At 59.0% G+C, this 26471-nt stretch overlaps 1 protein-coding gene across 8 annotated transcripts; it reads left to right on the forward strand.

The window, feature by feature from the left end:
- Positions 1-13: 13 nt before the first annotated feature.
- On the forward strand, positions 14-25426 carry WIZ (WIZ zinc finger). 8 transcript variants are annotated; one of them, XM_047699265.1, is made up of 13 exons: positions 14-162; positions 1574-1837; positions 6812-6884; positions 8506-10643; positions 11842-12165; positions 16282-16452; positions 17352-17855; positions 18923-19312; positions 19908-20456; positions 21565-22092; positions 22295-22714; positions 22997-23192; positions 24242-25426. In XM_047699265.1, exons 2-13 carry the CDS (start codon positions 1633-1635, stop codon positions 24399-24401), a joined length of 5658 nt encoding a protein of 1885 aa, XP_047555221.1. In that variant the 5' UTR covers positions 14-162; positions 1574-1632; the 3' UTR covers positions 24402-25426. The 8 variants fall into 8 exon arrangements, with proteins under 8 accessions (XP_047555221.1, XP_047555237.1, XP_047555230.1 ...); XM_047699281.1 differs by lacking the exon at positions 18923-19312; XM_047699274.1 differs by lacking the exon at positions 16282-16452.
- The last annotated feature ends 1045 nt before the right edge of the window (positions 25427-26471 follow it).

The following is a 26471-nucleotide window of genomic DNA, read 5'->3' on the forward strand; positions in this document are numbered from 1 at the left end:
AGCGATTTAAAGGGACAATGTCCCCCGAGCGGTGGAGGCGGCGGCGGCTGCGGAGGCCGCGGCACCGGCACCGGGAGCGGCAGCGGCAGTAGCGGCAGCGACGGCCGCACCGAGGAGGGGAGCTTCAAACCCCGGGGCCTGGCCGGCGGCACCGCCTCCCCGGTGAGGCCCGGCCCGGCCTGGGGAGCCCGCGGGCGGGGCGGAGCCGGCTCGGGGAGGGGGAGGCCGGGGCCGGGCCGGGCCAGGCGGGACCCCCCGGGGCGGGGGGCGGGGGCGGGGCCTGCAGGGGCGGGGCCTTGTCGGGGGCGGGGCCGTTCCGGTGGTGGGGAGGAGTGGGGGTCTTGGGGCAGGTGTCCCCCCCACCTCCGCGCGTCCCACGGGGTCTCCCGCCCCGAAGTGCACGGGCGGAGGGAGCGTCTCCCGGACCCTGGCCCAACGAGGGGTGCGCTGGCGCTGCGCCGCCCCCATCCCTGCGACCCCCGGGGGGCGTCCAGGCGGGAGGCCCCTTCCCACGCTGCCAAAGTGCTCCGAAGTTGCGGTCCCGCCTGTTCCCCGCGGGCAGTGCCCACTCGGTGGGCACCCGCAGGTGCTTCCTCTGGGCCTGGGCAGGGACCCCCGCCACGACTGCCAGGCCACGGACTGGCCCCTTGGGAGCCCCCAGGCCCCCGAGGGCAGCGCCTGCAGCCAGGCCTGGAGCCCGGGCCCCGCCCCGGTTGCCTGGGCCCGGCCTCCCCACCATCTCCCTGGGGAGGGCGCCTCATTCCTGCCCTTCACTTTCTGCCGTTACCTTGAAGGTATTTATAGGTGGAGAGGACAGCACCCACCCCCCCCCACACACACACACACACGGCTTCCCCAGGGTCCTCATTTCTGGACCAGGAGCCCATCCGTCGTTTTTGTCCGCAGACTAGAGAAATCTTGGGAGGGTGGGATGGAAGAGCCCAGGTTGGGTATGCATGAGGGTTGATGTTGGGGAGAAGGGGAGGGGTTAATGCTGGGGTCACTTGAGGCTGTGTGTGAGGGCGAAAGGGTTAATGAGAACCCTAAGGTCCTGAGGGGATGGGGGTTGGAGTGTGGGAAAAGTGCAGAGGTAATGATGGGAGCACTTGGGATAGTGAATAGGATCAGAGTGCAGAACTGGCTGGGATTCGTGCTGAGGCATGGGCACAGGAGATGCATGTACATGGAAGGGAGGGCACAACTGGGAAAAGTGCAGCAGCGTGTGAATGAAGGGAGGCACCTGGGAGAAGTGATACGATTAATGCTCGGAGAAAACAAGGTGCATGAGTTTGCATGTGTAAAAATGGGGTAAGCTGAGGCAGTACAGTACAAGGGCTATGTAAAGAGGAGTTACCTGTGGGGAGACTGGGGCATACTGAGGACAGAGCCCATTGTATGGCCTTCCATACAATGCATATGGATAAAGCCTCAGCACCATTTACTTAGCTCTCCTGGGCTTGGAGGTAAACTGAGGCATTGAGCAGCATGGGTGAGGACTGGGGCTTCAAGGAAGGAGAAACTGAGGCAGCATCCCTTTCCCACCTCCCCTAAGCACCTGTCTCTCTGCCCCCAGACCTACAATGCCTTGCTGAGCCCGCCCAGCAACTGAGTGGAGCCAGGCAGAGAGCATCCATGGATGGGCCCCTGGCAGGCGGCCTGGCCGCGCCAGATCGTCCTCGTGGCCCTGAGAGACTGCCTGGCCCAGCACCGAGGGAAGACATTGAAGGTGGGGCCGAGGCTGCCGAAGGGGAAGGTGGCATCTTCCGGTCTACCCATTACCTGCCTGTCACCAAGGAGGGACCCCGAGACATTCTGGATGGCAGAGGTGGCATTTCTGGTAAGAGGATGGGCCCTGTGGCCCTGGGGGAGCATCGAGCCTGGCCCTGAGGTTCAGAAAGGGCTAGGTCACCCAGCCCAGCAGGGGTTGAAGTGGAATTCAGATTCTACTTGCGTCCAGAGCCTTCTCTTTGTACTTTGCTTATTTTCCCATTTTATGGTTGTGAAAACAGAGGCCCTGGGAGCCAATGACCTGATGAATGCTGCCCCCCCACCACAGTGGGTGGCTAGGAGCTGGGATTTGAACTTGGGTCTGCCTGGTTCCCTCCTTTGAGCACACTAATTGGGTCCAGGTGCCCAGCTTAGCACCCAGAGCATCCTGCCCTGAGTGCCCCCTTGTTCCCCAGGCATACCCCATTCCCCGGGGGTTGATCCCAGCTCCCTCCTGCTGCACTGTGTTGGTGAGTCCTGCTCCTGAGCCATGGGCCAAAACAGCATGTGCCCTCTAGTGGCCGGGGAGAGACTGGCTAGTCAGGGACCCCAGCTACCCCTTTGTGCCTTGGTTTACTCAGCAAAAGGGGATCTCACGCTGTTCCCACCTCAAGACTTGTTATTCATTCATTAAATACTCAACAATTACTATGTGTCAGGCTGTGTTCTAGGTGCTGGGGATACAGCCATAAACAAAAGAGGCAAAACTCCCTTCCCAGAGAGACCCGACATTATAGTAGGACAGGCAGCAAGCGGCGACATAAATAACGTAAGGTCGGGTAGTGACAGGTGCCATAAAGGTATTAAATGGAGTGCCAGAAACATGCCCGGAGGACCTGGGAAACCTCCCTGAGTGGGTGGAATTTGAGTGGAGCATTGAATGAATGCTGGGAAAGACAAGCCAGGTGGTGGGAACAACAGGAGCAAAGGTCCTGTGGTGAGGAGGAGCCTGGTGTGTTCAAGGACCAGGCAGGAGCAGCAGAGTGGTGAGGGCAATGCAGGCTGATGCACCAGATGTCTCCCTTCATCTGCCTGGCCTGCCCTACAGGCCTTGGTTTCCAGGAACTTCCATGTACCTCATCAGGAGTTTCCTACGTGCCAAGCCCTCTACGTGATCATCTCATGTCATTCTTAAAATTTCCCTGTGGGGTAGCTTCAGCTTTAACCATCTCGTGGTAGAGACGGGAAAATTCAGGCCCTGAGGGGTTAAGTAAGTTGCCCACAGTCCCACAGCTGGCACTAACCTGGCATGATAGCCCTCGTCTTGAACCACTACCCTGGGTCAAGTCATCCTCGACCTGCCTCAACTCACCCCTAACAACACGCATGATGTTCAGATATTTTCAGAGCACCTTCTTGGGACCACACACACACTCCATCTTCACCCTCATGGACCCTGCCATCTGGTGCCGGGGAGACAAACCAGCCACCAGGTGTTAAGACATAGTCGCTGGGGCTGCAGTGGGGAAAGCCCAGCCAGCCCCAGCCTAGCGGCCATCTGGAGTCCTGGATGAGGAACAGTGAGTCAGACAAAGAGGGCAGGGGAGTCTAGGCATCAGGCTTCACATAAGCAATGGCAGGGAGGTGATAGATAACACCCAAATGTGTTACACAGGGTGAGGCTGCTGAGGGTGAGAGTATCAGGGCTCAGGGAAATTTAGCAACCCCCTCCTCCAAACCATTAGCAACCAAAGCCTAGAGATCAGCAGGACTGTGTTCCAGGTCATGCTGCTGGCCAGCCCTGACAGGCCTGAGACCTTGATTTTATGAGAGCCCAGGAAGCAGGGTCTGGGTTTCCAGAGTCCTCTCTGGGTCTTATTGTGAGGAATTGGTCACTTCTTCTCTACCGGGCAGAAGCCCTGAGTCTGGCAAGGGAGGGGGAAGGTAAGTAGGTAGGTAGGTAGATGCGTCTTCACTCGCTCTAGGGAATCAACCAGGCTCCAGCACATGTACTTGGGGAAGAGGGGAATGTGGCTGCCAAAAGGGGCCAGTCCCACCCTTAATGATGTCCTTGAGCAAATGGGGCCATGGGACAGGGGTGACTTGACTAGGGTGGGGTCACAGCCTGGAGGTTAGAGGAGGGCCTAAACTTGGGGTACACTGCCTCCCCTGCTGCCCCTCTTGATCTGCTCGACTCCCCTTCCTGGCTTGGACACCTGCTCCAGGAGTCTTGTGATGCCTATATATAGGAACAGCCTCTGGGGCTGCTGTTCCACCCCAAAGCCTGGGCCCTCCCTCACTCCGACCCTGCCCTCAGAGACCCCCAAGGGTACTTCCAAACTTCTCCGTCTGGACATGGATGCTTCCACTGCCTTCTCTGTCCTACACTATGGCTATTGGCTTGGAGCCCCCATAGCCTCTTTACAGCCCCTGCCTGACATTTGGCACCTCTCTCTTTGGCCTCCTGGGTACAGCCAAGGCTTGGGGGGCTGAGACGGTCCACAGCTGGATTGATAGGAGTCTGGTGCGTGTCTGGCATTGAGACCAGGGGGCCAGGGGACGAACAACACATTATCTCTGGCCTCGCGTGGGGCCCCAGGCTGGGGAGCACATTAGAGCATGGAGAGAGCAGACCTGAGGCTCTCAGTCCAGCCTCCAGCTTCCAACCTGGGACGTCTCTGAGCTAGCCCCGACCCCTGTTCCCGGGCACCCTCATGGCCCTTTCTCCCCCCCACCGCCGTGTCTCTGGATGGAGCATGTACTGTATGATCTCCTTGGCATCCGTCGCTGGCCCTGCAAGATGGGTGGTAGCTGTTTCCTTTATACAGAGGAGGAAACAGGTGGGAAAGGCATGCCCTTCAGTCACTGCTGGGCCTTGAACTTGGATCTGTCTGCCTCCAAAGTCTAGATTCTTGGCCACGCTGCCAAGCTGCCTGGCTTAGGGTTCAAGCCGCTCGTGGATGCCCTTCTCATTTTCCCTCTCTCATTTTCAAACCCTCTCGGGGACCCACAGATAGCAGGAGTCCATGAGAGCCCTTTGGCATGGCCACTGCCAAGGGCTGTATCCAGGCACCTCGTCTGACCTACAGGGACTTCTGGATCCCCGCCAGCCCTGGAAGCCCCTGGGCAAGCCCCCAGCCCCCAGGTGTCTTGGACACAGGGCCCTGCTTGGCCTGCTTCCTTCAAAATGCTGCCACTAAAAATAGGAGCCTCGCTGGAGCTGCTCAAAGAGGCCAACACAGCCCCCTGGCTCGTGGAATCCTTAGACAACGCCAGTCACAGAATCAACGAATCTGGGACGCCCAGAATCTCGGCAGCTGGGGTCCCAGAATCTCAGAAGCAGGATGCCCGCACCCTCAGACTACACCTTTAGGCTGTGCAGGGGCTTGCTGCCACTGAATGACTTGCCCTCCCCTTAGTAGCTCACATTTATGATCTTATGTTTTCAAGAGACCCCATTTTGGGGGGGGTCTCTCTCCCCTGGCTGGTCCAGGCCTTGCTTTCCCAGCCCTCACACCTTCTCCAACATCCGCCTCAACCTCCCGCCCTGACGCTCACCCTTGCATTTGAGAATCCCCCCGGCCTGACCCTGCTCCCCATCAGTCGACTCCAGTGAGCCTCAAATGGGGGTCATTCTGCCTGCAAGGGACACTTTGGCCACATCTATAGACACTTTGGGTTGTCATGACTGCAGGACCAGGGGCTGGGGGTGCTTCCAGCATCTCGTGGGGAGGGGCCGGGGAGGCTGTGCAGCACCCATAGTGCACAGAAAATCATCCGGCCCCATGTGCCGTAGTGCTGCGGCCACGAGACAGCTGTAGCCAGTGCAAAGTATGGACCCCCATTGCCACCCTCACCTTCCAGAGGCCATGGGACAGTCACAGAGCTTCTCTCAGGCTCTGTAGAAAGACCCTCAGCCTGTGACCATGACTTTCTGATCCCCCAAAACCCCCTGAATGGCGCTTCTGATGCTTTGGCTCCTGACAGTCAGCTCTCAGTTTCCTGGGCAAGTTGAACCACGGGGAATCGGAAAAAGAACTAGCCCTGGCCCTAGCCCTCTTTCTGGACCATCATCCAGTTGAAGCTAATCCAGCCATTGCATCTGTCAGGCTCTGGACGGGGCGCAAGTCCCCCCCGTGTGTTAACTTTGGCCCGGGCAGTTGGCCTGCACCCCAGCTGGCACGTTCACCCATGTCAGGCGAGTGTGGCGGGCAGAGGAGGCACAGGCCAGGATTCCTGTGGTCGTTCCAGGCGTTGGCTCCACAGGCGGATAATGGAGAGTTGGCTCTATCTGTGTGAGAGGTCCCAGGAGGGGATTTGATTCTAGGACTTAGGCCTGGAAGGGGGCCTGGGAGGCAGGGACAGGCCCTCTGCAGTTCAGACTTAGAGCTCTTCACTCATCATCTGGCAAGTATTCATTGAGCACCTGTTGTGGGCCAAGCACTGGGATGCTAGTGAATGAGGCTGAAAAGGTCCCTGCCCTCAGCAGGGATGCAGGCAGTCTCCACAAGAGGAACCGGGCGACTTTGGAGAGTGTGAATAAAGAAATGAAATAGGTGACCAGGGAGGAAGTCACAGGGGCTCCCTCTGGTCAGTGCCCAGGGAAGGACTCTCCAGATGGAAGGAATAGCCAATGCAAAGGCCCCGGGGCCAGAAAGAGTTGGGTGGGCTTGAGGCCTCAAGAAGAGTCAGGACAAAGTGAGTGAGAGGGGTAAAGAGAGAGAATGAGGCTGGAGAGACCTGCAGACGTCCCACCCCACAGGGCTTTGTAGCTAGTGGCTGAGACCGTGGCTTTTATCAGAGGTATTATGAGAAGTCAAGTGAGTTTTTACCAGGGTGTGATTTTAAAAAATCACATTGGCTGCTGGGTGGGGGCAAAGAGAGGAGGGTTGAAGGCAGAAAGGCCCCAGGGTTCCCCAGGAGACTCCTCCAAAGAGACCCCTTTCAAGACTCAGGAGTGCAGAGGCCAAAGGCCTCTCAGAGAGGGGTAGGGAGCCGGCTAGGCCCTTCCGAGGTGCCCGGCAGGGCTCCCGGAGCTGGGGTGTTGTGAAGGACCCCGGCCAGGGGGACCCCAGCCCCTCAGGGTCTCCCCTCTCTGTTGCAGACGGGCAGCCCCATCCCGGCCTCAGCGAAGCCCTCCCCCGTGCCACCTCCGCCACCCATCGGATCAGCAGCTGGTGAGTGCCACGCTGGCCCTGACCTCAGGGAGGGCAGGGGGGCAAGCAGGATGCGCCTAGGCCCAAAGGAAGCCCCCGGGGAGTGAGAAGGGGAAAGGAGGGAATCAGGAGGCCAGGCAGGAGGAGGTGGCTCCCAGCAGGCAAGCCCCTGGGCATGTGCAGGGGGTGGGGAAGACTGGGATGAACACAGACAGTCAACTCTCATTATCCCTGCCAGGAGCAGGGCCAGAGGGACAGGAGCCTGAAGGTTAGACCCTTGGAGTCCTGTCTCTGCCAGGTGAACCTTACAATGATGCCAGGCCTCTCTAAGCCTCAGTTTCCCCATCTGTAAAATAGAGTCCTAAGGCGCATCTCACAAACTGGCCTTGAGGACCCCAGGGAGGTTGGACAGGAGCAGGAACTCACAGCAATTGTGACAGCAGTGACCCTTTAAGTCTTGGTGGGTGCTCTTAAGTAGTAAGCATTGCAATGTGTTAATGAGAGCTCCCATTTGTTGAGCGCCTGCTGTAAGCCTCTTGGCAGAGGGTTACCCCACTGAATCTTTGCTATGGCCCTGGAGGGTAGGTGGTCCTGTTGGCATCACATGGCACCAATGGGGCTGAGAGAGGTGACCCTGTGATTTCCGCTCTTCTTCTTGGTGGAACCCATTTTTGTACCTGTTGGGCAGGTGTGATCGATAGCCCCTCTTGGAGGCGGGATCCTAAAAATGAAGGGAGATTTACCAGGAACCTACATTGATTGTGGGCTTACCAGGAACCAGGCATCTGGTGAAGTGAAGCATTCCCAAAGCACAGAGTTTTGTTCTCCTCTCCCTACACTTCCCGGGGTCATGGTCGAGGTCCCCATTTGAAGTGTTGTAGTTGTGACCATTTGACTGAGCACACACCTCATGTGAACTTTTCTTTGACTGTGGATATGAGAAAGTTCCTTAGATGTTGCAAAGGACACAGAGGCTCCTGGTTTGGGGGACTTGTTCCCCTTTTTAGGATTGGAAAACTGAGGCTCAGTGAGGTTGCTTCGCCTCCCCCTTTTCCCCAGAGGAGGTCAGGGTCCTCGGGGCCAGAGGCTGAGCAGGGTCCTTCAACCACTCCTGACTCTGCCCTTCTAAGAGGGGAGCTGCTGGGGAAAGGCATTCCCCTGAGTTGTTGATGCCACAGAGTTGCACGAAATTTGCTGGAAAGTGAGACTAAATGAACGAATTCACCCCAATTTGGGGAAAATCTCTTGGTCTTATGCAGCTGGGGGCACAGATCAGAGCCTCGGGCCCTCCTGGGGGACACATGAGAGTTGACTGTGCCGCCAGACTTGAGGACATGCCTTGTGACCCTGGTGTGACCCCTGATACACCCTGCACACTCTCCCACAATGCAGTGTGGCTGGGCTACATGGACAGGTGCATCCTGGGAGCTGAATGTGTTTTTTGGCCCAACAGTTCTGGAAGAGCCACATCCACTCCCCCTACCTCCCCACCCTCACCTCCACACTCCCGGCCCCTCTGAGGTTGCCCTCAGGTTGGGTCTCTGGGGCTTGTCTTGGACTGCCTATGAGGACCCCCTCCCCTGCCCAGGGAAGGGAAACTGAGGCCTGTGGCTAACCTGTCCCCATTGGCACTTCCTTGCAGTTGCTGGGATGGAGGCAGCCTGGACTTCCAGCCGGGCTCCCCACCACCCCACCTCCTGGGCCACTTCCCTGGCCCCCCTGATGGCCAGGGGACCTGGGAGCACCCCCTGGCCCAGGAAACCAGGGAGGGCATCCCATCTGAGCGGAGGTTCGAGGACTCGGTCATTGTGAGAACTGTGAAGCCCCACATTGAGCTTGAGGGATCTAGAAGGTTCTTGCACCATCAGGGGGAAGCGAAGCTCTTGGAGAAGGCCCCCCAGGGCCACCCCAGGTTCGACTGGCTCCAAGACACTGATGAGCAGGCCCCACCCCAGGATGGGGGGCTGCACCTGGACCTGCCGCCCCAGCCCCTGCCCCTCACCTCCTTCAGAACAGTGCTCGTGCCGGTAGAAGATGCCACTAAGACGTTGGATGTGACGGTGGTGGACACGAGAGAGCCCCTGGCAGACCTCGAAGGGCTGGCTCAGCCATCTGAGTGGGGCCTGCCCAGGTCGGCCTCAGAGGTGGCCACACAGACCTGGACAGTGAATGCAGAGGCATCCGTGGAGCGGCTGCAGCCGTTGCTGCCCCCAATCCGGACGGGGCCCTACCTGTGTGAGCTGCTGGAGGAGGTGGCCAAAGGGGTGGCCAGCCCAGATGAGGACGAGGATGAGGAGCCGGCCGTGTTCCCGTGTATCGAGTGCAGCATCTACTTTAAGCAGAAGGAGCACCTCCTGGAGCACATGAGCCAGCATCGCCGAGCCCCGGGCCAGGAACCCCCTGCCGACTTGGCCCCACTGGCCTGTGGAGAGTGCGGCTGGGCCTTTGCCGACCCCGGGGCCCTAGAGCAGCACCGGCAGCTGCACCAGGCCTCCCGGGAGAAGATCATCGAAGAGATCCAGAAACTGAAGCAGGTCCCAGGTGATGAAGGCCGGGAGGCCCGGCTGCAGTGCCCCAAGTGCATCTTTGGCACCAATTCCTCCAAGGCCTTTGTGCAACATGCCAAACTGCACGTGCGCGAGCTTCCAGGCCAGCCTGCCAGGGAGCCCTTCGGGGGTGGCAGTGGGGCTGGCAGCCCAGGCCCTGATGCCACCACCCTCACCTACCGACCCTACCGAGCCTCCTCGGGGCTCAGGGGCTGCGTGTTCTGCGGCTTCCCCGCGCCCAGCGAGAGCCTGCTCAGGGAGCACGTGAGGCTTGCGCATGCCCACCCCCACTGGGAGGAGGATGCAGAGGCTTTCGAGGAGGACCCTGCCAGCCAGCCAGGCACCAGCCAGGATGCATATGCCCGCTTCCCTGATGCTGCTGAGGACTACTTTGGCAAAGCTGAACCGCTCTTGGCCCCCACATGGCAGGAGAACCCTGCTGGATATGACCCCAGCCTGGCCTTTGGCCCAGGCTGCCAGCAGCTGGGCATGAGGGATTTCCCACTGTCAAAGTCACTTCTGCACGGCTCAGACCAGAGGCCCCTGGGAAGGCCAGCCTTTCCCTCACCTCTAGCATCTGCCCCCTACTCCTTACAGCCCAGTAGAAACAAGGCCATGATCCACCCCCAGGGGCTCCCAGGCCAGCTGGGGAGCCACAGACACCCTTGGAGCGAAGAGGAGGAAGAAGACATACCGCTGGCCTCAGAAATGGACTTTTCCCCCGAAAATGGGGTTTTTCCACCCCTAGCTACACCCGGCCTCATCCCACAGCTGGCCCTGGACCTGAAGCGGACTTTCCGGAAAGCTCTGAGGGCAGCTGAAGCCTCACGGGCACAGCAGCAGCAGCTCCGAGGGATGGTGCCGCTTGTGCTAGTGGCAAAGCTAGGGCCACAGGTCTTGGCTGCAGCAACGAGGGTGCCCCCAAGGCTGCAGCCTGAGGAGCTGGGGCTGGGGGGCGCCCACCCCCTGGACTTCTTACTCCTCGACGCGCCACTGGACGGCCCGCTGGGGCTGGATGCGCTTCTGGACGGGGACCCGGAGGTGGCACTGAAGCACGAGGAGCGCAAGTGCCCCTACTGCCCCGATCGCTTCCACAACGGCATCGGCTTGGCCAACCATGTCCGGGGCCACCTGAACCGTGTGGGCGTCAGCTACAATGTGCGGCACTTCATCTCTGCTGAGGAGGTGAAGGCCATTGAGCGCAGGTTCTCCTTCCAGAAGAAGAAGAAAAAAGGTAGGGCGGCTTCGCTCCGGCACCCACCTCCCTCCGAGGCCCAAGAGACGCACAGCCGGGCAGCTGAGTTCTGAACCAAGCAACCCTCACTCTAAATGCTCCCATAGTGCCAAGCAGGGGGAAGTCAGGGCCTCCCCTTCCTGGAAGACTGGGAGCCGCGGCAGAGGCCACCTCATCAGTGGAGGTGTGGAGATGCCCCAGTGCCCTGTCCCTTCCGGCAGCTGAAGGAAGGAGTGTGGGCGGAGGAGGCAGCCCCAGGCAGGGAATGTCACTGATGTCTTCATTCGACAAATATTTATTGAGAGAGACCCCCTCTGTTCTGGGCACTTGGGGACACAGCAGAGAACAAAACAGCAGTCCCTGCTCTCCTGGAGTTCATGGCCCAGTAATAGGAGTGTGGGACCCTGACCAGCTTCAGAACCCCCGGGGCAGCCTGTGAGGTATGCAGATTCCCAGGCACCAGGGTTCTGATTCTGGAGGTCTGTCTCCAACACAAGTGCCCTGGGTGGTTCTGACGCTGGCAGACATAGATCCCACTTGGGGAAGGGGCTGGTATGGTGTTTGAGAGAGTGTGTGTGTGTGTGCGCGCTCGCGCGTGTGTGTGTATGTGTAGGCGCACGCGTATGTGCGTGCTCAGGGGGTAAGGGGCAAGGGGCAGACAGCCGCAAAACCAGGCACTTACAATGGTGAGTTACCAGGGCTGTGATGGCGGAAGCCAGGGGCTGGGGCAGCCAAGAGGAGGTCCCTGACTCCACCTGGGGACATCCAACCGGGCTCCCACAGAACAGCATCCTATCCATTTGCCCATTTCTTCGTTCAACAAAGACTTAATTGACAGCACCAGAGTGATAGTGAGCAAAAAATAGAGGTCTGCGCTCTAGACACGAGAAGGATATTAATTGAACACTCAGCCAAAGGATTGTAAATCCACAACTGGAGAAGGGTTTCTGAGGGAGGAGTCCCTGATGCTAAGAACCATGTGAGGGGAAACCTGGAAGGTCAGGCAGAGAAGGCTTCTTGGAGTGGGAGGACTGGTGGACACATGAGCACATGGGAGCTGATGCAGGCAGGAGGGTGAATGGCAAAGGGAAAGGGAGGCTGTGTGATCTTGGGGGGTGGGGAGCAGCCCCGGGAATGGGGAGGGCTGGGGCAAGAGAATCACTCCTCCAGGTAGTCCATGTCCTCTCTCCCTCCACAGTGGCTAACTTTGACCCAGGCACCTTCAGCCTGATGCGTTGTGACTTCTGTGGGGCTGGCTTCGACACGCGGGCCGGCCTCTCCAGCCACGCCCGAGCCCACCTGCGAGACTTCGGCATCACTAACTGGGAGCTCACCGTGTCACCCATCAATATCTTGCAAGAGCTGCTGGCCACCTCTGCTGCTGAGCGGCCCCCCAGCCCCCTGGGCTGCGAACCTGGGGGGTCGCCTAGCAGCTTCCTGACCTCGCGTCGGCCACGCTTACCTCTCGCAGTGCCCTTTCCACCCACCTGGGCTGAGGACCCTGGGCCAGCCTACGGAGATGGTAAGGGGAGAGGGTGCAGATTGGATTGGACTGGGGCCCTGACCCTTCTTGGGGGCCCAGAGAGATGTGCGGGGGAGGGGGAGGAGTTGCCATTCTGCTTTCCTGGTAGTGTTTCAAGTCACTTTACAAAGTATGCTGACAACTGTCCTTACAACTGCCCTGCCACTTGGAGGTGATTTCTGTTTTACTCTGGGGCTGGGCCAGGGCTACTTCTGGATCCAATTTATCCCTGCCCTGCCTGACAGTGATTTTAACACACACTTATTCAGCTCTTCCTAGGAGCCAAATATGTTCTAAGCACTTTACAAACACAAACTTATTTACATCCTCACAACAATGCTACAAGGCAGGTGTTATTATTATCCCCCATTTTACAGATGAGGAAACTGAGACACAACGAAATTAATTAACTTGCCCAAGGACACACAGCCAGAAGGGTGGAGCTGTGATTCGAAACCCCAGACAGGTCAGGCTCCAGCAGTCTTGCTCTTAAAAACATCATCTGTTTGGAGCAGCGCTGTCTGCTAGAACTTTCTGAGATGGGAAGGTTCTTTAGATGTGTGTTCTGTAGACTCTAGCTCTCCAATGCCTGATGAAATATGGCTTGAAATGTGGCTAGTTACGAGGTTAGTTGTAACTCATCAGGCACTACAGAGCTAGAGTCTACATTCTGGATTTTCATTGGTGCCAGCAGCATTGATAACCCCTCCCATAACTGAGTGCTTGTTGTATACTAAGGCTTCATCTCATTCGTGCCTCAAAACCATTCTGTGGGGTTAAGGATTGTTGTGTTCCTGTTTTGTGGATAAGGAAACTGTAGGTCATCTGCTTTGCCACACAGCCACAAAGCAGCAGAGCTAGACTTCTGAACACCATGTTCAGTGGTCTCTCCATGGAGGACAGCTTGGGAAATCCAGAAGTAATATTTTGGTGAAGGAGCCTAGGACTGAGCACCACTGAGGGAGTGGAAAGGTGAAGTACCCAGTCTGGAAAAACCTGACTTTGTAGGACACTTTACTGACTCTCAAAGCAAAGAACTTGGCAGTGAGGAGTAGGTGGGCTTTGGGGAATGGAGAAGTTCCTGAACAGGGGCAAGTGTCAGGGGCTGCTTGGGGCTGAGGTTTCCTTCTGTTTCTCCTACCTGGAGCTTCCAGGGTCTTATCTAGATCTGTACTCTGAACTCCACTGGACCCATGGGCAAACCCCCTTACCAGTGAAAGGCACCTGAGGGTCTGCAAAGGGGAGAGTGGTGCTATCAAAGTCACAGAAAGGACATAGTGGCTGGCTGAAGTCATAGTTTGGAAAGAGGCAGAGTAGGAACACGACCTCAGGTTTCTTGCCTTTCGGGAAGGCTGTCGCCTGGGCATTCAGCTCACATACCTGGCTAGGTTTGTGGTGTCTCGGGTGGCTGAGAAGTGGAGCTGGTTCTGACGGCGGCTAGGGGCACAGGCCGTAGTTTGTAAGCTACAGCCTTGCCCTCTTCTTTTTTTGTCACTCGAGTAGAGGCCTGAGTGTCAGGCTCAAACTCCTTACTTGGCACTGGGTCAGGTCCCCGGGGGACGGCAGCATGTGTCCAGCAGTCAGGTTGAGCTCCGGTTAACCTGTTTCCACCAGAAGACCAGTGTGGCAGCCCTTAGCGCTGACAGACGTCCAAGACATTGGGGTGTCAGGATTCAGTCTGGTACTGCCCTGGCCTTGTCCACAGAGAGGTGGGGGGGCGCTCTGATCAGGCTTTCAGTTGACACCTGGTGCGCCGGAGGGCCGTTAAATGAGTGGTTCCAAGATCCTGGAAGCCTTGCCTTGGGGAAGGATGTCCAAAAGTAAGGCTAGGTCTGGGCACCCGCCCTGCACCGTTGTTTTTAGAAGCATCTCCCACATCACTAAGTGGGTCGTCGGGGGCGGGTGCCCGGTTGGGGGCGGGGCAACGGTCAGTTTCTGGCCCCACTCAGCTGTCAAGGAACAGCTGGGGGCAATCGGTTTGGTGTAGGGGAGAAGCAGATTGTGCCTGAAATGGGGTGCCGGCGGTCGTGTGGGGAGTTCCGTAGGCTTGCAGGACAGCGCCGGCGAGGGCTGGGGGACATTTGGATACCGGGATGATGTGGGATCCTTTTAGCTAGGATCTGGTGTCTTCCAGGATTTCCGACACGGAAGGGAGAATTCCAGGATAGGGAATGGAACAGGATCCCGGAGCACGTCCTAGCTCGGCCCTTCAGGGCTCCAGAAGCCTGGATGCTGTTAAGGCAAAAGCGTACGGGTCGGAGGATTCCCATTATAGCCTTAGGGGTGTTCGGGCCGGGGGCGGGGGGTGGGGAGCGTCCCGTCCTGTCCAGGCCAGGAGTGGGAGTGTAGTTGGCCGCCGTGCTCAGAGCGGCGTGCATGCTTCCGCGAGCTAGGGTGCAGGCAGCTCCCTCAGGGTCCGGCCCCAACCCCCAAGCCCCGGCCCTGCGGGCCGGGACAAGTGCTTCGCTCGCTCGCGGCGCTCGGTGCTCGGCCGGCCGCCCTGGGCGCGCCCCGAGGGGCGGGGCGGAATAGAGCGGGCTCGGCGGCGGCGCTCGGTGCTCGGCTGCTCCCGCCTGGGGCGGCCGCCCCGCGTGCGCCGGAGCCAAGATGGCCGCCTCCACCGCCCAGTGCCGAGTGACAAAAGCGGAGAGCAAGGCGGCGGCGGGGCCGCGCGCGGGGGGCGCCCGGGAGCGCGCGCCCGCTGGGGCGCCCCCGCCCAGCCCCCCGAGCCCGGGCCCCGCGGCCCTCCCCGCGCCGCCGCCGCCGCCCCCGCCCCCGCCGCCACCGCCGCCGCCGCGGGACGGGCCCAAGGCCGAGCCGGAGCCGGGGCCCGGGCCGGCGCCCGCGCCGGGTAAGAGCCCGCGCCGGGGAGGGTGCGGGGAGGGCAAAGTCGGCATTCCGCCTGCCCCCTGCCGCCGCCCCCGACGCCCGCCGTCCAGTCTCCGGGACTCCCCCCCCCCCCCCACCCAGGCCCTCCAGTCGTGCGGGCCCCGGGCCTCCTGTCGCAGCTCGCAGGGTCCCGGGCTTCAGAAACACTCTTAGCCGCTGCTACGTGGGATCCTCACCCCGTCTGACAGATGTTCCCTGTTCCCCTTGGAGCCCCGGGAGCTTTCCTCAACACAGTCGCGGCCCCTCCGGCGCGGAACCCACTCCAAGTCACTTCTGATACGGTTCCTACAGCATCTGACAGACGCGCCCACTCCACCCGGCGACTTTGACAAAGTCCTCGGTGTCCCGGGCCCCGGTGCCCCTCACCCCCACCTGTCTTCTTGTTGCCTCCGTAAGACTCAAACTGAGCAGAGGACCTGCACGGCTTCCTGCTCATAGCGCTGAACGACTCCAAAGCCCCAACTAACACACAGTTTCTCTAGCCTCAGAGCTGTCTCCATGCTCTGAACGCTAAACCTGGGGTTCAGCAGGCCACTCAGGCCCCCTTCTCTGCAAAATTAGACCATGAAAACATAACTTCCACTCCCTTTTCTCATACACACCTCTTTCAGGGAAGCTTCCTGACCTAACAGATGCCTCAGAAACTTCCTACAAAGTTCTGTGATTACCACTCTTCTTGTCCCCATTCAGAACCCAGCAGATTCAGGCTCCCAGTTCTCACTTACCCCACTTAGGGCTCAGCTTGTGAGAAGCAGACTACTGTGGAGCCCCAACTTCTTTCTGTAGCTCCAGCTGTCTTGTCTGGTGGAGATTCTCCACAAGTCCTGTGGAGCTTCGTCTCTGCATTGCTTATCTGTCCTCTGACTCTGGCCTTCTCTTACTGGATTCCCCTTCTGACTGCCACCTACGTGCTCCCAAGACTGACATGCTCCCCCGCACAAGCTCTGCCCAGAGAATTTTGTCAGAGCTAGGATGGGAGTAACTGTCCCAGCCGGTGTGTGTCTGATGGGTGGAAGCTGCTCCTGGACCGTACTGTCCGTGTACAGCCTTGACATCCTGGTGCTGGGGGTTTGGATGGAGCCTCTGCTCTCATAGGGTGAGTTGCCTCCCACGATGAGAGCAGATGCTAAGGATGAGGAAGAAGGCTCTGTGCCCCCACTCTGAGTCCTTATGGGGGTAGACAGCTCACACCCAGCCTGGGCTGAGCTTGTCTTCCTAACCTCACAGGCCTGGGTTCTGAGGAAAACACAATGGTGGCCATGGACTTGGGCTCCCCCCCGCTCCCCAAGAAGAGCCTGCCTGTCCCTGGACCCTTGGAGCAGGTGGCCAATCGGCTGAGTAGCAAAGTGGCTGCAGAGGTTCCTCATGGCAGCAAGCAGGAGTTGCCAGATCTCAAGGGTGAGTGACCCAGGTGGCAAGGAGGGTTGCTGGCCAGGCTGGTCACACTCACAGGGAACTCTTGAGCCTGGAGTTAGTGTGAGGTCAACAGCTTTCTCTTCACCCCAAGGCACTAAGGAGACAGCTGGTTGTCTTCTGTCCAGCTTCTGATGCCCTGATCGGGCATGGCCTTGAGGTGTACCTCACTGGGCGGGGGAGGGGCAGCCAGGGGAAAAGAATGGTTTTCAAGAGCTCACACTCAGACCTAATTCATTTGCTGACTTCAGCCCTCATTAGCTACATGATCTTCTGTGTGATATCGTCTTGTCTGTATGTTGATATTGAGATCATTATTGAGTAATTAACAGGCACTGTGTTGGACTCCAGGGATGTGAGAGAGCAGAACAGATCTGGTACTTGTCCTTGGAGTCATTGAAATTGGGGAGCAGGGAGGCAGAGAAAGAGACAGGCAGTGATAAGGGCTCTGCAGAAAAGGGTGTAGGGCACCACAGGGACTGTGGCTGGGCCTTCCAACCCAGTGTTTGGGGCATGAGTTGAGCTGCAAAGGCTGGTTAGGACAGCTCTAGGAAGCGTGTGACTGGCAGGTCAGTGTTTGTGTGAACACCTGTTGCCAGGACACCCTGGTGTGTTGGATATCCGAAAAGTATTCTACTGGCTGGACTGCAGAAGGGCTCTGCTTCCTGCTGTGTGCTCTTGGGCATAACACTTCCCTCTCTGAGACTCAGTTTCCTTATTTGCAAACTGGACAGGCTGATTCCTGCCTTATTAGGGTCATTTTAAGGATCAAGGGGGCTTGCAGGGAGCCTGGGTGAGTAGGGTCCTGGGAGGAGGAGAAGTGGGGAGGGCAGGGCTCAAGGGGCCTCACAGCCAGCTCTCTTGGCCTCCATCTCACCCTCCAGCCCAGAGCCTGACTACCTGCGAGGTCTGCGGTGCCTGCTTTGAGACACGAAAGGGCCTGTCCAGCCACGCGCGCTCCCACCTGCGGCAGCTGGGGGTCGCCGAGTCGGAGAGCAGCGGAGCCCCCATTGACCTCCTCTACGAGCTTGTGAAGCAGAAGGGCCTGCCTGACACACCCCTCGGGCTGCCCCCAGGCCTGTCTAAGAAGTCCAACTCACCTAAGGAGGTGGTCGCTGGGGCCCCTCGGCCTGGCCTGCTTGCCTTGGCCAAGCCCTTGGATGCCCCGGCTGTCAACAAGGCCATCAAGTCACCTCCTGGCTTCTCGACCAAGGGCTTGGCCCATCCACCCAGCTCCCCACTCCTCAAGAAGGCACCACTGGCCCTGGCGGGCTCCCCTACCCCCAAGAATCCTGAGGACAAGAGCCCCCAGCTGTCCCTGAGCCCCCGGCCAGCCTCCCCAAAGGCACAGTGGCCCCAGTCTGAGGACGATGGGCCCCTGAACCTCAGTGAGTGCGGGTCCCGGGAGCTGAGGGAGGTCCTGGCACCGGGAGGGCTGCAGAGCCCAGGGTGGGGCCAGTGGGGACTATAGCTCCTATGTCCTGGGTCTGCTGGGTCAGAATATTGGTCAGAGCACTGTGTCTCCTGTTGGGCTGGCCATGCAGCATATTATCATCTGCCTCCCACTATACTGTGCTGTTTTTTCCCCTGGAGGTCTGGCTGTGGCTGCTGAGCCCACCAGGGTCATCCTCACCACTTAGGGGCACTCTTGGCCTTCTCTGAGCCTGAGGGTTGGGGCAGTGAAGGTAATCAGAACTCCTGTGGGCCTGACTTCCCCAGAGGGGCATCTTGGGCCCTCCAGGCAGGCAGGTGGTGGCCCACCTGACAGGGGGGTCCTGTAGTTGGCCCTGTGTTCACATCTTCCTGGCGCTCTCTGCAGAGGCACCTCTACTGTGCCCATGGGTGGAGCCATACCTCCTGGGCTGCCTGTGGGCATGACAAGGGTTTAGGAAGAACCCCCCCCCCACCCCGGTGCAGTGAGCAAGTTTAGCATGGTATCCCTTAGGAAGTCAGGCCTACACATTTGTGGATGTTAGCCTGGGTTGAGCCCAGGGTCTGGCCCCCTGCCCAACGGGGAGCCCCAGTTGGCATCTCATGTTCCCATGAAGCTGCTTCCATTGTCTGCTATATTTTCAGGAGCAAGGCCCTGAGCAGCTCTGCCTTTGGCTGTATGATGCTCAGCAGCTGGGCGAGGCCCCTGCTTTGCACTCACACAGCTCCCACAGCTGGGGTCCCAGGGAAGAGTGCCTGGGAGCATCAGATTGTGCCACTGGAATTTGGCCACCACCTCTCCACCCCACATCCTTAAGCTCTCCACACTCACCTTGATGCGAAAGGACTAGGCAGAGAATAGGACTTTGTGTTTCCCAAAACTTCTTAAAATAAATCTGCGGCACAAGTCTTGATCCCCAAATGGCCTGGGCAGCCTTGAATCGTATCAGGTCTTCTTGCCTCAGTCCCCCAGGGCCGGCCAAGGTGGCGGCCGTGAACCCCCCCCTGTGTTTTGTCTCCGCAGCTTTAGATAGTGACGGGGGCAGAGAGCTGGACTGCCAGCTGTGCGGTGCCTGGTTTGAGACCCGCAAGGGCCTGTCCAGCCACGCCCGTGCCCACCTGCGCCACCTGGGCGTCAGCGACCCGGACGCCAAGGGATCCCCCATAGACGTGCTCCACGGGCTCATCAGGAGGGACGGCGTCCAGATCCGCCTCCCACCCGGGCGCGGCACCCTGGCCCAGCTGGGGCGGCCTCCTCCTACCTCTGCGGCCCTCTCCTTGCTCCCCCCCCCACCGCCGGCCAAGAAGGCCAAGCTGAAGGCCGCGGGTACGGCCAGCCCCTGGGGGAAGCAGGACCTCTCGGCCGCCGGCATTTTCTGGGCCTCTGATGTGGAGCCGTCTCCTCTCAACCTCTGTAGGTTCTCGCTTCAGCCGCTCCCTCCTCCCTGCGGGCCCTGGAGCCCCTCCCGGGGGGGTCACAGCCCCCTCCCTACTCCTTTCCTGCTGGGGCAGGGAGTAGACAGGGGCCCTTGGCAGTGGGCTGGTTCTGCCCAGAGATCTTGTTGGCAGTTGGTTGCTAGGCCCTCTCTCTTGGCCTTTGACCTCCATGACTGTGACCTTCCCTGAGAATAAAGGCCAAGGGTGGGGTGCTGCCTTTTAGTGTGGAAAGTGTCCATGGTTGCCCCTGGTCTGGATGGTATTTGGCACTTAGGCTACTACTTCCTGCCCACTTGCCCCCATCCTTGTCGGGACCCAGGACCCGCAGAGCTGTGGAGTCTTGGTTCCGTCCTCTGCCAGGACCGAGGGCGCATGTGCTCTCTGGAGCCTCCCCTCGCTCCTGCTGAGTGTCTGACCCCCGCCCCACTCCTCAGTTCCCTCGCTTGCACCTGCCCTCCACCACCACCCCAGCCTGTGGGCATGCTGCTGCCCATGCCCAGCCGACCAGGAGACCCACAGACAAGAATGCTAATGTTGCCCATGATGCTAATTACTCCTTTCTCCTGCTGCAGCCTCTGGCCCAGAGCCAGCTCGAGACATCCGCTGTGAGTTCTGTGGTGAGTTCTTCGAGAACCGAAAGGGCCTATCAAGTCACGCACGCTCGCACCTGCGGCAGATGGGCGTGACAGAGTGGTATGTCAACGGCTCACCCATTGACACACTACGGGAGATCCTCAAGAGACGGACCCAGTCCCGGCCTGGCGGCCCCCCTAACCCTCCAGGGCCGAGCCCGAAAGCCCTGGCTAAGGTGGTGGGCAGCGGAGGTCCCGGTAGCTCGCTGGAAACCCGCAGCCCTGCAGACCTTCACCTCTCACCCCTGGCCAAGAAGTTGCCACCGCCACCAGGCAGCCCCCTGGGCCACTCACCAACTGCCTCTCCTCCCACGGCCCGGAAGATGTTCCCAGGCCTGGCCGCACCCTCCCTGCCCAAGAAGCTGAAGCCTGAACAAATGAGGGTGGAGATCAAACGGGAGATGCTGCCAGGGGCCCTTCATGGGGATCCACACCCATCCGAGGGTCCCTGGGCAGCGCCACGGGAAGACATGGCCCCCCTGAACCTGTGTAAGTGTGACCCCGGGGGCAGGGCAGTGAGAACAGGTAGAGGGGTCTCCCTCCGCCCCCCACACGCACTTCATGGGTACCCAGAGCACCCTGAGTAGAAACAGAAGGGAGGATACACAGGTCCAGAGAACGAGGGTTAGCTGTGTGTTCTTGCTGTGCAGACCTCCCAGCTGAGCTGCTGCTGGATTACCCATCCACACTGGGGAGGCAGAATTGTGCCATTCAATGATGCCCAAAAGATTTTACCTCTTGGGCCATCGTTAATCGATCAGTAGTGTCTACCAACCAGATTTCTAGGGAGAAAGACTGCAGGGATCAATTAGTGATGTCTACCACAGGCAGGAGTATAAGGACTGGAATTGGGCAGGTGCACGTCTTTCCGACATTCCCGGTCACTAAGTGTTTGACATTTTGGAGCCAGGTTTAAGTTAAGTGTTCGGCTCTTCCACTCCAGCAATGTGTGACCTTCGGTGAGTTTCCTCTTTCTGGAGAGTGAAGATACGCACGGTCTGAGCTCTGTATAGTTCCAGAGGGATGTAAATCACTTAGTACGATGCCTGGTTAAACGAAGCCATGTGTATACCAGTCGGTAGTCATACTGTCCCTGTCACTGTTCTTTCTGCTCGAGTTGGCTGAGTCGTGTGCTGACCAGGTGAGGATGGCCCAGGCCTCGGCTTCAGGGCTCCGGTGTATTTCATACCAGCTGTGTGCCACATGCTTGGAGCTGCTCCCTCCAGGTGGAGGTTTCCATCTGCATTTTGTAGAGGAGGAAACAGGCTCAGAGGGGAAGTGGTTTGCCCAGTATAACATAGGGGTTCACAGCCAAGCTGGTGTCTGAGCCCAGGATCGAAGAAGTGCTTGCTTCTCACTGCTTCTCGATGTCACAGGGAATCATCTTGAAGCCAGCTAGCATTTGAGGTGACAGAACAAGCAGAAGGGCTGAATGTGCACAAGGGCTCCTGGAAACGAATGAGGGAGTGGGTCATTGGGGTTGGGGCTGCATGGACGGGACAGCCAGGCACTTAACATTAGCCTTGAGCTTGGAGGCTTTCCGCCGCAGCAGCCGCCTCCTTCTCCTCCCCCTCCCTCCACCCTGGATCCCCTGCAGCGTCCCGGGCAGAGCCTGTTCGTGACATCCGCTGTGAGTTCTGCGGTGAGTTCTTCGAGAACCGCAAGGGCCTGTCAAGCCACGCGCGCTCCCACCTGCGGCAGATGGGCGTGACTGAGTGGTCTGTCAACGGTTCGCCCATCGACACGCTGCGGGAGATCCTCAAGAAGAAGTCCAAACCGTGCCTCATCAAGAAAGAGCCACCAGCCGGAGACCTGGCCCCTGCCTTGGCTGAGGATGGGCCTCCCACAGCTGCTCCTGGGCCTGTGCAGGCCTCTCTGCCACTGGCGCCAATGGCTGGCCGCCCAGGCAAACCAGGAGCTGGGCCGGCCCAGGTTCCTCGAGAGCTCAGCCTGGCGCCCATCACTGGTGCCAAGCCCACAGCCACTGGCTACCTGGGCTCAGTGGCAGCCAAGCGGCCCCTGCAGGAGGACCGCCTCCTCCCAGCAGAGGTCAAGGCCAAGACCTACATCCAGACCGAACTGCCCTTCAAGGCAAAGACCCTCCACGAGAAGACCTCCCACTCCTGTAAGCAGTGGGTGGCAGGGTCCTGGGAGGGCGTCTGCTGGGGCCTGCAGGGCCTGGCAGTGCCACACACACACTGACCCCCAGCAGGGGCCCATGGCAAGGCCCCAGTGGGAGGCGGGACTGACTCCTGACCTGGGCAGGGCCTTCTGGGTACTCTTGTTCCCTTTGGGCTGGGACTCAGCAGCACCCCCTCTGCCTGCAGCCACTGAGGCCTGCTGTGAGCTGTGTGGCCTTTACTTCGAAAACCGCAAGGCCCTGGCGAGCCACGCGCGGGCGCACCTGCGGCAATTTGGCGTGACCGAGTGGTGTGTGAACGGCTCACCCATTGAGACACTGAGCGAGTGGATAAAGCACCGGCCCCAGAAGGTGGGGGCCTACCGCAGCTACATCCAGGGCGGCCGCCCCTTCACCAAGAAATTCCGCAGCGCCGGCCACGGCCGTGACAGCGACAAGCGGCCGCCCCTAGGGCTGGCACCCGGGGGCCTGGCTGTGGTGGGCCGCAGTGCTGGGGGTGAGCCAGGGCCTGAGGCTGGCCGGGCAGCTGACAGTGGTGAGCGGCCTCTGGCAGCCAGCCCGCCAGGCACTGTGAAGGCCGAGGAGCACCAGCGGCAGAACATCAACAGTGAGTGCTAGTGGGAGGGGGGTTTTGAGGGTGGGGGGCACCTGCCCCCGGGGTTCTCCACTGTGCACATCTGCCCTTAGTCACTTCCCCAGTTGCTCTCCTATTCTCCCATCTGGGCACTGTCCCACCTGTCCCAAGGCCCAGGCAGCAACCAGTCACCAGCTGTCCTGTCTTAGAGTTGCCCGCAGCCTCTGCCCCTTGCTTGCTAAAGGCAGGAACTTTCCCAGGAGCCCTGCCCTCTGGCTTATCTCCTGTCCTCCTCTTCACCTTTCCCCACCTCAGAATTTGAACGCCGACAAGCCCGGCCTCCAGATGCCTCTGCAGTCCGGGGGGGCGAAGAGGTCAATGATCTACAGCAGAAGCTGGAAGAGGTGCGGCAGCCCCCGCCCCGGGTCCGGCCGGTCCCCTCCCTGGTACCCCGGCCCCCCCAGACATCACTGGTCAAATTTGTTGGCAACATCTACACCCTCAAGTGCAGGTATGCAGCCCCCTGGGGCGATGGGGGAGAAAGACCACCCACCTGGTGGAGAAAGACCTCTCCACTTCGGGGAGAAAGAGCCTCTGAACAAGACAGGGGTTGTTGGTTGGGGTCAGGAGATGTAGCCTCATGGACTGGCGTAGAGTGTGGCTGGAGCCAGGCTAAGGACTTCTCAGCAGACAGCGACACCTCAGAGCATCATGCTGGGACCCTTGGGGTTCTAGTGCTGGCTCTGACACTTAGCAGCAAAGTGACCTTGAGCAAGGGCTTCCCACTCCCTGCCTCAATATTCCCACCTATAAAATGGGGTTGGTAACAGATTTGCTGTGAGGATTTAAAAACCTGAATATTTATAAAGCACTCGAACTATGTCTGACGTATGGTAAGCACTCAACAAGTGTTTGCCTGATTCAGGAAAATATAGGTCTTAGTTAATTTTTACCAAAGTCCAGGTATACATCTGAGGCCAGGAAACTGGGTCTGAGACTTCAGATGAGCTGCCTCAGGCCACATAGGTCAAATCAGAAGTAAGATTTGAACCCAAGTCTTTGGAGCCACGAGCTCAGGTCCTGGGCCCCTGTTCAGTGAGGCCTCCCTTGGGACCTCAGTTGGTGAGTTGGGTGCATGAGCAGGGTAGGTGCGAGTTAGTGCCTGACCCTTTTTCCCCAGCTGCTGTCCTTCTGTCCTGGAGCCTGGGGTAGGGTCTGCCTCTCTGGGCTCTCTCCCCTCTCAGATCCTATGATTCAGTCAGATGGTGGAGGGACTTGGGAAGCCCGATGTACTTTCCCAGCATCAGAGCCAGCGGACTGCCCTGAGCATAGAGGTGGGGGTCATTAGGGGATCCTACCTTGATCCTGGGATGGGTACAGGTAACTGTCCCTGAGGAAACATCTGGCTTCTGGGTCCTCTTCCCTGAAATCCTGGGCTGGCTCTCTCCACACTGAGTAGTGGCAGGTGTGCCGGATGCTCAGGGATGTGGGCAGGGCTACGCATCTGCCTCTCCTCATGGCAGCGGCCACCCCTCTCTCTTTCTCTGTCCCTCCACACAGGTTCTGTGAGGTGGAATTCCAGGGGCCCCTCTCTATCCAGGAGGAGTGGGTGCGGCACTTACAGCGGCACATCCTGGAGATGAATTTCTCCAAAGCGGACCCCCCGCCTGAGGAGCCCCGGGCCCCGCAGGCACAGACAGCGGCGGCAGAGGCGCCCTAACACAAAAGCATTCCAAATTCCCTCTCGTGCCACCTCTGTCTCCTCTTTCTCCTCCGTCTCTTCCACCCTTTCCTCCCTCTTTCTTTTCCGTTTCCAAAGGAGCAAGCCAAAACCTCAAACCGGTTCCCCTTGGGGGCCGGGCACACTACAGCCGGGGCGCCAGGAGCCAGCTAGCGGCCCTTCCCCCAGCCCGAGGGCTCTGGGGCCACACACAGCGCATCTTCTTTCAGCCCATGCCCACCTGGTCCAGCAGGGGGAGAGGCCAGGTCAGGTGGCAGCTGCTCTGGTCAAGGGGAGGAGGGCCAGCGCTCCCCTGCATCTAGCAGCCAGGCAGGGCTATGTTTGCCCTCCGTGGCCATTTGCAAAGACCCCAAAGACCCCTGTCTTGGTTCCCTCCTGCCCCTGTGAATATCCTCTCACACATGGACACACACATACATGCACATGGACACACACACACAGGCACGCACATACACATATGCACGCACGCACCTCGTGAGACCCGGGATCTGCCCCAGCCCCCCAGTTCCTGAGTCAAACGACCACATCATGCCACGGTGCTTGCTCAGGGGAAGGCACGCTCCCTCTGAGGGCCTGCTGGGGCCTGGGAGCCCCCCACTGAGCCCATGATGCCACGGAAATCCTTATTGGCCACCCCCCAGAGGGACCTTCCCAGCCTGGAAGAGCTCAGAGCTGACAGCTGCCTCCTGCCATGTCAAGGCCCCCCCAGAGCCTTGGGGGACTCCGGGGCCCAGGAGGGGGTGGGGATGGGACTTTCCTCCCCCACCCCCACTCCCCTCCCTCTTTTCACTGTTGCTTTCTATGTATAGCTCCCTAGACCTTTCACTTTTTTAAAAACGCGTTTTGTGTAGAGAATAAGGAACGTGGATCTTTTTATTTTGCAATCCTGGGCCAGCTAGAGACCGGGAGCTGATTGACCTTTTAACTTTTTTCAGTGGCCACATTTTGGTTATCGATGTACCTAGAAGTATGTAAATTAGATTAAATTTCTCTTCTGGAAACACCCCGGGGCAGGCAGCCAGCGTGTGTTTTTCTGTCGAGTGGACAGGCTGGCATCGTCTGGCAGCCGGGGCTGGGATCGAGCCACCTCCTCCCAGAGCCCCCGGAGGCCCTGGATTTTCCTGTTGGCTGCCAAGCTGACCAGACCAGCTGGGGATGAGCCCAAGTTCCCAGCTGTTGGCTCTCAATGGCATGGTTGGTGGGGGGCTCTGGCTGGCTGGCTGGCTGGCTGGCGAAGTGGCTCCTGTGAGCAGAGGAGAGGAACCAAGACTCTGGGCAGCTGGTCTAGGAAGGGAGCCAGGATGAAGTGATGAAGCTGGAAGGGCTCTCCCAAGGGCAGGAGCTGTCCAGTGAGGGTATGGGGGACATGTGGGATGAGGGAGAAGCACACAGTTGCTGGCAGCCTTCAGAGAGCTGGGGCCAGCTTGCCTTCAAGACATGTGACTTGTCTGGAGACACAGGCACCCTGAGCCCAAATCACACAAGGGGAAAAGGGAGCTGCTGGCTCCTTCGCGATGTTATTTATTTTCTCGCTCTGCAAATGTTTATTGAACATTTCTGAGATTTTAAGAGATTTTGTTGGCTGCTCCTTCTTGTTTATTGCATGTGGTTTTTCAGCTCATCATTTTCACTTCAATGGCCAGGGGCTGGAAAGTGGGAATAACCTCATGAAGTGTAGACAGTGGAGGCCTCCTCCTACCCCAGCACTGTTGCCCCAGGCCCCCACCATGCCCCTGCCTGGGAGGGACAGGCTAATAAGCTGTGACAAAATGCCCACAAGAGTGGTCTTGGACTGCAGTCTTGGCTTTTCTGGTCCTGTGAGGTCAGGGCACACATCTTGCCTGGTGGAGGAAGGACTCAACCACTAATGTCCATCCCACACTATGAGTAGGCTTGTCTAAGACTTGGGAAGCACAGAGGGCATCTCTTGGGATGAGAGCTGGCCCGTAGGCACTTCCCCTTTTAGCTTTTTATGAATTAGTTTTAAACATGTAAAAGTAATGGAAGCTGGATGTAAAAAAAAGTTCAAACAGCACAAGACCTTATAAA

This window comes from Lutra lutra, chromosome 1 (assembly GCF_902655055.1).
Source record: "Lutra lutra chromosome 1, mLutLut1.2, whole genome shotgun sequence".
Taxonomy (NCBI): Eukaryota; Metazoa; Chordata; class Mammalia; order Carnivora; family Mustelidae; genus Lutra; species Lutra lutra.

What these genes read in the sequence shown, in the direction of transcription:
- WIZ (XM_047699265.1), top strand. Translation starts at nt 1,633, where the DNA reads ATGGATGGGCCCCTGGCAGGCGGCCTGGCCGCGCCAGATCGTCCTCGT. An exon ending in ACCCATCGGATCAGCAGCTG is followed by an intron (nt 6,885 to 8,505) that starts GTGAGTGCCACG and finishes ACTTCCTTGCAG; the next exon opens with TTGCTGGGATGGAGGCAGCC. An exon ending in CCAGCGGCAGAACATCAACA is followed by an intron (nt 22,715 to 22,996) that starts GTGAGTGCTAGT and finishes TCCCCACCTCAG; the next exon opens with AATTTGAACGCCGACAAGCC.